Source organism: Capra hircus, chromosome 27 (assembly GCF_001704415.2).
Source record: "Capra hircus breed San Clemente chromosome 27, ASM170441v1, whole genome shotgun sequence".
In the NCBI taxonomy this organism is placed as follows: Eukaryota; Metazoa; Chordata; class Mammalia; order Artiodactyla; family Bovidae; genus Capra; species Capra hircus.
In genome coordinates, this window is record NC_030834.1 from 38,692,352 (window position 1) to 38,701,922 (window position 9,571).

Sequence of the window (9,571 nt, forward strand, 5' to 3'; positions counted from 1 at the left end):
CTATTAAGCTCAGGATCTTGATAGGGTGGATCAGGTTGGGTTATAAACTGCTATTCAGGTTTAAAAGGACATCAAACAGACGGAGGGAGGCATTTGTTCAGAGAAGAAGCTGGACTGTTTAGGAGGTTGGAGGAAGAGGAACAAGCTGCTTGCTATGGAATCCTTAGAATCCACTTGGCTTGACCCACTCCTCCAATTTAGGATTTTGGTGAGTGCTCCAAACTGTGAGATAGGAGTGTGCTTCCTTCCTTTAATGTTATGTCTTACCTTTCTCTAGACACGTCATGGTCTCTGAATCACACTGTGTCAACATTTTCTCTGCCACTGTCATTCCAACCTTTGACTGTTCACATCCCTTTTTTCAGCTCCAACATTTCTGTCTTGAATCTATTTATTCGCCTAATCTAAGATCCTAATCTTGTGCTTTCAAACACACTACCATGTAGCTTGAACATTTAAATTAATCCAATTAAACAGCTAAATTTCAGCCATTGCTACTGCCAGCCAGACTTCATCCCACGTGTGTGACACTTTCTGTATCACACGATGCAGATACAGAGTATGTCCTTCGTCTTGAAAAGTTTTATTGGTCATTGATCTACATCTGATGTTTTTAAATATTTGTTTCTAAATATTTAGATAATTATCTTCTAAGTATTTCATTTTCTGCTTCTCTGAATTAATTTCCTTTAAAGGATTTCATCAGGTGATTTTCCTCACTTTATTTCTTATGTGTCTTGAGATCTACTTTTATGTTGAAATAATTATCTCAAGGTGGAATAAATCACTTGAAATACTTATTTTAATTCTTCCAAAAAATTAATATATATTAACCTCCTTTGATTCTTATGACATCTAAGCTGGACATAGCCAAAGTTGCCTAGGTTCCATCTTCTTTCTATTGTAGGCAGCCTGTTACATATGCCTGGGGTTTCCCTGGATATCATAGTAATTTACCTCTTCCTATTATCAGTAGAAGAAATATTCTAAGAATGAAAAAGAACACTTCACTTCACTTTGGAAATTGTCTGAAGTAGAATCGAAACCAAAGGCAATCCACGGTCAAGTCGGGATTGGTTTTCCTAGATAGTCCCTCCCAGCTTGGGTTTCCCCAGGTGCTCTATATAATCTAATCACTAATCCAATCACTTTTTCTTGAGTGGATTTTGGGATCTGTGCTTTGTCCTGGACACTAGATTCCTCTCCACAGTGAGCAGAGGCGTGGATCCAGGAATTCATTTCTGATAGGAAATGACACCTAGGCTTTCACTTTGGCTTTGAAGGGAGGACCCGAGAACAGAAGACTGAGAGCAAATGTCTCCAGGGAGACTTCTGTTTCAAGACAGAGGGGATGTGGTGAGGGGATTGGCTTTGGAAATATGGAGACGTTCCCCCCAAACTAAGCGATAAATACAAACAGAGAAATAACAGGAGTTTCTTCTGTATTGCTGTTAGAAGTCATATTACAGATAAAACCTATTGATCTTTGTTAGGCTAAAGGTATTTGATCACAAGACACAGACTGAGCAAAATTAAATGACAGCTGCTCCTTCCTCTAGTAGAACCCTGTCAGATATTAAAGATTTTGGAACCTCTGGGTGTCCATTGTAAATTGCTAAACAATTTCCTTCTAAACCTACATATTTCTGACCATCCTTGACCAGGAGGATTGAGATAGTCTAGGACAGTAACACTGTGACTCCTGGATTCCCGCTACTTTCTGGTGCGGGGGATATTAAGGACGAGGCTGGGTGGGTGCTATGGTCCCTCCAAATGGAAAAAGTCCTCCATTTAACTCCATCCTAAAAGAGGTCCTCAGTTCAGTTCAGTTCAGTTCATTTCAGTCGCTCAGTCATGTCTGACTCTTTGTGACCCCATGAATCGCAGCACGCCAGGCCTCCCTGTCCATCACCAACTCCCGGAGTTCACTCAGACTCATGTCCATCGAGTCAGTGATGCCATCCAGCCATCTCATCCTCTGTCATCCCCTTCTCCTCCTGCCCCCAATCCCTCCCAACATCAGTCTTTTCCAATGAGTCAACTCTTCTCATGAGGTGGCCAAAGTACTGGAGTTTCAGCTTTAGCATCATTCCTTCCAAAGAAATATCAGGGCTGATCTCCTTCAGAATGGACTGGTTGGATCTCCTTGCAGTCCAAGGGACTCTCAAGAGTCTTCTCCAACACCACAGTTCAAAAGCATCAATTCTTCGGCGCTCAGCTTTCTTCATAGTCCAACTCTCACATCCATACATGACTACTGGAAAAACCATCCTAGGCTAATTGATATCCACATCCATGGGGACAGAACTAACCTCAGGGCTGAGGGAGAGCTGGAAGGCAGTGTGTTTCCAGAGGACTGCCAGGGCTGTTGGAGAAGCACTGTGGGCACATAAGGCAGGGGATGATCTGGGGGCTTCAAGAGTGTTTACCTACAGCAATAACCACCATCCACTCTGGCGAGAGTCAGGGTCGCCGAGGGCTGGAATGAGGGAGGACACTGAGCGATTCTGGGTGCCACGGGCTGATGAACAAAGTCAGTGCTTAGCACGTCCTTATTTGCAGACTCTGACTTTCTGTGTTAGCAACCGCAGCTCTAGCTCTTCACATGGGATCTGGGAGAGAAGAAGCTGCATAGTATTCCCTGGACGCACCACCAGTTTCCGAGTGCTGGGCTGAGGCTACACCCAGGTGAAGGTTGGGGGCTTGAATTCAGGTGGGTCTGGAAGCACAGGACTGGAGTCTCGTGGCTTCTCCATCCTCAGGTTGGCCTGCCTAGTGCCTGATCGGCTGAGTGAGATCCCGAGAAAGGCTCCGGGTTACTGAGCTGTTGAGCATGGAGCCCCTGGTGAGTAGGGGTGCTTCCTCCTGACGCTGCCCCCAGTCCCCACTCTTCCTCAGCTCAGCCACCCACTCTGGACAGCGGGAGGGCTGCTCTGTCTAAACCAGAACATCCCTGATGTTTTAGGAATCGGTGACGTTTGAAGATGTAGCCGTCGACTTCAGCCAGGAAGAGTGGAGCCTGCTAGACAAGTCCCAGAAAAACCTGTTCAGAAATGTGATGCTGGAAACGGTCACCCACCTGGTCTCTGTAGGTGAGTCTGTCAACAGGGATGTGCCTGAGCCTGTGTCCATACTGTTCATTCACTCACTGAACGAGCATTTAGAGCAGCTTCCCTGGGTCCCACTCCAGCTGCTCCCTGATCCTCTGCTAGTCCTCCTAACTACATAAAAGGAAGATGTTCCTTTCTAGGTACTTTTTATTACCACATGGAAGGCGTATCTTGGCCAGGTTTCATATATTTGTTGCTACTCAGTCTCAACATTCAGAACAGAGCTGAGGATTCAATGGATATTGTAATACATAAATAATAGGATAAAGGATGAAATATTTTTAAAAATAATTCTTTTGTTCCTGTCACTGCATGAAGGCTTGAGACCAGAGTTCATGTATATGTCATATTCATATGTCTGTATATGACTTAATTTTGATTCTTCCTGTAAGGTGAATCACTCCTGGATCCTGTTTGACAGAAATATTCAGCCCACTGTAGAGTCTCTTGATCTTTCCCATTTGGAAAAGATTCTGTGGCCTCTCTCTGAACTGGTGCAGGGGCATCAGCCCTTAGACAGCCTCACTGTTCTTGCTGCTGCTCTGGGTTTCTTCCTGGTCTGCTCAAGGACCTTCACTGTTCTGTCTGGTAAAGATGTTGCTGCCTGCACTGACCTTCCATTATGTCTTTATTTTCCTCAGTACCTTACCTGTTTTGAGCACAGCAAAGAGTAATTAGCCTGGACTCAACATCCACAGCTTTTTTTTTTAATCAAACAGGCTATCAGATCAGCAAATCAGATGTGATTTTCCAACTGGAACAAGGGAAAGAGTTGTGGCCGGAAGCAGCAGGAGGCCTCCAAGGTCAGAGTCCAGGTGAGCATCCTTAGAGATACCAAATGGAAGTGAAGTGAGGGCATTGGGCATATTCCTCAGATTCTTATCATCCTGTGCATCTATCACTACAATTCATATTACTTCCTTTCAGCCACTTTTCTTTCAGGGAAAAAGTGCTGTGGACTTTCTGAATTTAAAACTTCTACATAGTGATTCTTGTCCTGATCCTCCCATTTAATGTTTTTTCCATCATTTGTTGACCCAGTGTCTCTTCACCACATAACATTTCTATATTTAATCCTGGTTTTCTTCTAATAGACAACAACTCTAAAATATATATATATATTTTTTAATATGGACCATTTTAAAGTCTTTATTGCATTTGTTAGTATATTTCTCCAGTTTTATGGTTTTTCAGTCACAGGACATGTGGGATCTCAGCTCCCCTATCAGGGATCAAGTCCACACTCCTGTACTGGAAGGTGAAATCTTAACCACTGCACCACCAGGGAATTTCTTTGTTATACACAGTTTCTCCATCTAAGTACCAATTTTTGAAACACAGGCACATGGACCTTGGTATTTATCTATGTTTTCATTTCTCTAATGCCATTCTAAAATCTATATATTTTTTCCATTTCTGTAGGCAGTGAAAGTCTCTTTAGACAACAAGAAATGATATTAAGGCAAAGTGTTTACTGGAAGCACACATCCCCAACCAGGACAATGGTAAGTTTCATAGGTGAGAAGTCCAGGCATCAGCTGAAAGACCTAGTGATGAGATAAGTTGGTAACTGAGCACAATTTCCTGTACGTAAGTTGAAATTGAGCCTTTTCTAGGCAAATTTTTAGATATATGAAGCTACTTAATAAGATAGTATGAGCTCAAAACCATAATATAAGAAAAAAACGTTGTAGAAACATTGCTCATCTTATAGTCTTTAAAACACAATGAAATCTTCAAAATTAATCTGATATCTGTGGTCAGGAAACTATAAAAGAATGTTTGTGCCTGCAGGGGAGTAACACAACATGTGTTTGCAACCAACCCTGGAGACACTTTAACAGGAGACTATTATCGGCTGATGCTCTAGGGTGAATATGTAGACAATGAGTGTCTACCTGGACACGGGCAAACCAGTAACAGCCTCATATCTCCTCCCCTCAAAGCAGGTTTCTCACCCACAAAGGGATCCTGCTGGATGCGCTGATTTGAGAGATGAAGTTACTCCTACATCTTCACTTCAATATCCAGTAGTTCCCTTCAGAAGCAAACATAATGTCAGCAAACAGCATGGCAAATCACTTAGTCAAGGGTCATCCCTCAATGGACAGGGTCGCATTCACACTAAACGTAAATCATGTGAATGTGCTCCGTGTGGGAAAGTTTTTAACAGATGCTCTAGCCTTAGCAGACATAAGATGATTCACACTGGAGAGAAACCATTCAAATGTCAACTGTGTGAGAAAGTCTTCAGTCAAAGATTCTCCCTGAAGGTACATGAGAAAACTCACACAGGAGAGAAGCCCTACGAATGTCATCAGTGTGGAAAAGCCTTTAGTAGATGTGCCAGCCTCAGGAGACACAGCATGATTCACACTGGAGAGAAACCATTCAAATGTCATCTGTGTGGGAAAGTCTTCAATCAAAATTCCTCCTTGAAACAACACGAGAGAACTCACACAGGAGAGAAGAGATATGAATGTCATCAGTGCGGCAAAGCCTTTCTTCAAAGCTCTGGCCTTAGTTCACATAAGAAAGTCCACACTGGAGAGAAGCCACATGTATGTCTTGAGTGTGGGAAGGCCTTTACTCATAGTTCGGGGCTTCATGTGCACAAGAGAATCCACATTAGAGAGAAACCATACGTACGCTCTGTGTGTAGGAAGGCCTTCAGTAAATATGCTAAGCTGAGGGAACATGAGAGAACCCACAGCGGAGAGAAGCCGTATGAATGTCAGCTCTGTGGAGGACACTTCACTCATGCCTCTTCCCTTAGACGACACAAGGGAACCCAGCACAGGAGAGAAAACCAGTCACACCCTCAGTAGACATTCTGACCTGAGGTGACATAATCAGTATGGAGGTTCCTTCAGGCACTGTGCTGTGCAGTCCAGACAGGCGCTGCCTGTGGGTGTGGATCCACACGTGTGCTATCTCTGTGACTAAGCCTTTAGTCACTAGCCTGACCTTGTGTAACTTAACAGAACTCACTCAACAAACACAATATGGGTGTTTCCAGCAACAGCCCCCAACTCTAAAGACCTTAGAGGACATGAGCAGAGGATAAGCAATCCCTTCTTTTCTTCGATAATTATTGATCAATGTGAACCAACTCCACGGAGAGAACCACCAAGACTGTAATAACTGTTGACAACCATTCAGTTGAGGTGCACAAGAAACCTTGAGAAAAAAATAAACACAAGAACAAAGATGAAGACTCTTGAAAGATACCAAAGGAGGTTGAGCAACACCAAGCATACTTTTAAATAATTCATCCTAGAGAAGTTATTTCATGGAAATGTATGAGAAATTCTTTCTCCATAGAGCAACCCTCCCAGTTCACACATGCTCAGTCTATAGAACACACTCTCAGGGTCATGACAGAAGGGAAGACTTCAGGGATCACTTTCATTTCTCAGTCAACATTAAATTCTCACACTGAGGATGCAGCAATCCTAAAATCAAAAGTGAATCTACAGCTAGATTTCATATCAGAAAAAGAAAAAAGAATACTGTGTGGTAAGGGGAATCCTATAAAGAATCCTAAACTGCCTAAAAGAATCAGGCAGTTTGTGACTGAGGGAAATACCTCTTCATGAAAATGTGGTATCACATGGAGAGTGAAGTGACCCAGCAACATGGAATGTAGGGTTTTGTAAAAATTAAAGTCTGTCCAAAAAAGTCATAGTTGAAAATATTCAAACAATAAAGTCTGTGGCTAAAGGAGCTTAGTGTTGCTGTCTGGTTTCTTTGGACCCCTGTAAACACAGGGATGGGCTTCCCAGGTGGCACTAGTGGTAAAGAACCCGGCTGACAGTGCAGGTAGATGTAAGAGACACAGGTTCGATACCTGGGTCAGGAAGATCCCCTGGAGGAGGGCATCACAACCCACTCCAGTATTCTTGCCTGAAGAATCCCCATGGACAGGAATCTGGTGGGCTACAGTCCACAGGGTTGAAGAGTCAGACATCACTGAAGAGACTTAGCACAGGGGTGCAGGTCTGCACTCTGGGAAAGTGGGCAGAGACTCAGCCCCACTCTCTGAGTCCCCCTTTCTCCATTGCTCTTTCCTCACAACTCGGATCCACTCATTCCAACACCCCCCTGCCGCATCTACCCTTCAGGTCCTGGGGGTGACACAGCTCTGATCTTCAGCTTCACTGGCCAGGTTTCCCAGAATGTCACGACCTGCTCAGGCAAGGTCCTGGGGGAGGCTCAGAGACATCTGGTCCTACATTATTTGAGGCCCTTCAACCTATGTCTGCAGAGAGAAGCCACCTGGGGCTCAAGAGACAGACGTCTCTGCCCTCCCAGACCTCAGAAATCTCTGTTATTCTGTACCAAAGCCTCAGAACTGTGCCAAGTGGATGGAGGGTTCCTTCCATGATCATACTAACTTACTCAGCTGATTCCTGAATTATGCACACAGTTGTCTCACTAAACAGGATAAGCTCATGGAATAAATCTGCAGGAATATGAAATGTGTAAAGCTACCAGCCATCACACAAGCAGGTTTTTAAAATAATTAGCGCAATGTACTTTTCCTCCCTCAAAAAATGCTGTCACAAAGCAGATCTCCCCACTCTGTCTGAAGGACTTGGAAAGTTATCCTTTGACACACATCCATAACCTCTTCCTCACAAAAACCCTCCCATAGCTTCAGGGCCCAAGACATTCACTGTAGCTCCTGTTCAATCTGCTGCTGGCCCAGGAGTAAGACCCTCCTCCAAACCTTTAATCACTGGATTCTTTCTTAACATATGAAAGTAGGATACATATTTATGCCTCCAATAATACTTAGGAATTTGGGGAAACATTCTTTTTTTCCAAAACTTGAAACACTGAGGAAAGTATGGAATACCACAATGATTCCTTTCCTCCCAATTCCAAATTCTGTAAGTGACTCCAATTTTCTATCTCTTTTCTAGAGGAGGAGAGTCCTGCTTCCAATGTGTACACATTATGACATGCTCCTTTTGGACATGTTTCCTTTTGGACAACCAGGAAAAGGAGGTTTTGGGGACTGGAAGCCAATAAAAGGGGAGGTAGTAGTCAGCCAAAGGGAGTGGGCCTTTGAACATGGCGGTTTTGGTGAAAATGAAGCCGAACATACGGCAACCCAGATCTTAAACCTGCTCCCTTGCATTGATATAGAGGGAAAGTGAAAGTAAAGGTCACTTAGACCTGTCCAACTCTTGTGACCCCATGGACCAAAGAGTCTATGGAGTTCTCCAGACCAGAATACTGGAGTAGGTAGCCTTTCCCTTCTCCAGGGGATCTTCCCAACCCAGAGATTGAACCCAGGTCTCCCACATTGCAGGCAATTCTTTACCAGCTGAGCCACAAGGGACGCCCTGAGGGAAGCGTTGCCAAAGGTTTACAAGGGGTTTGAACATCTGTATCACAGAACTGAGACTCTGAAATGGGGATAGACCTAGAAGACCAGAATTCTGATGAGAAATCCAGAAATGCATTGAAAAGTGAGTGGAAAACTAGGAGGGAAGCCTCTTGGGATAAATACACACTGCTGTTCAGTTGCTAAGTCATGTCCAACTGTTTGCACCCTCCTGGACTGTACCCCACCAGGCTCCTCTGTCCTTGGGGATTTTCAGGCAAGAATACTGGAGTGGGTTGCCATTTCCTTCTCCAAGGGATCTTCCACACCCGGGACTGAATCAGAGTCTCCTGCGTCTCCTGCACTGCAAGCATATTCTTTACCACTGAGGCATCAGGGAAGCCAAATGCATTACCTTCAATGAAATAAAGCATTTTTTTTTTTAAGAACTGCATCCAAACCGTAAGGAAGAATCAAAGATGTCTGACTCTGCAGTTTTATTTTGGTAAATGAAAAAATAATTATGTTTTGTAGCTTCACTTGATTTAGAGGGTCACCTGGGTCACGCCCCTCAATTTTTTCCCTTCAAAATATAAGTTCTTCAGCTGGGGCATTTTCTACTGTAGGGCTTTTGTAGGGAAGGAGTGGGTACTTTATCTCATTAAACCAGTGGGTCAGCTTAGCAAGGTCCTTTGGAAGTGGCAAATCCTTGACTTAAGGATGCACGTGGAAAACTCTCCCAAATTAAAAAGAGGAATGTGTGTGTGTGTGCATCCATGTGTGTGTGTCTGTTACTCACTCAGTCGTGTCCGACTCTTTGTGACCCCATGGACTGTAGCCTGCAGGCTCCTTTCCATGGGATTCTCCAGGCAAGAATACTGGAATGGGTTGCTATTTCCTTCTCTAGAGGATCTTCACGACCCAGGAATCAAACCTGGGTCTCCCACACTGCAGGCAGATTCTTTACCATCTGAGCTACTAGGGAAGCCCAAAAAGGAGGAATAGTTTGGCTAACTGCCCACTTTGAAAGTTAAACGGCCCACCTGCATCATCAGCATCACCATGCCTAAATATCACTTCTTCCTTAAACTACAGCTAGTTAGATAGACAGATAAGACACACACAG

At 43.9% G+C, this 9,571-nt stretch overlaps 1 protein-coding gene across 1 annotated transcript; it reads left to right on the forward strand.

Annotated features, from left to right (window-relative positions):
- ZNF596 (zinc finger protein 596) lies at positions 2,834 to 5,938 on the forward strand. Its single transcript, XM_018041814.1, has 4 exons — positions 2,834 to 2,845; positions 2,966 to 3,092; positions 3,830 to 3,897; positions 4,994 to 5,938. The coding sequence occupies exons 1-4, from the start codon at positions 2,834 to 2,836 to the stop codon at positions 5,936 to 5,938; spliced, it is 1,152 nt and encodes a 383-aa protein (XP_017897303.1).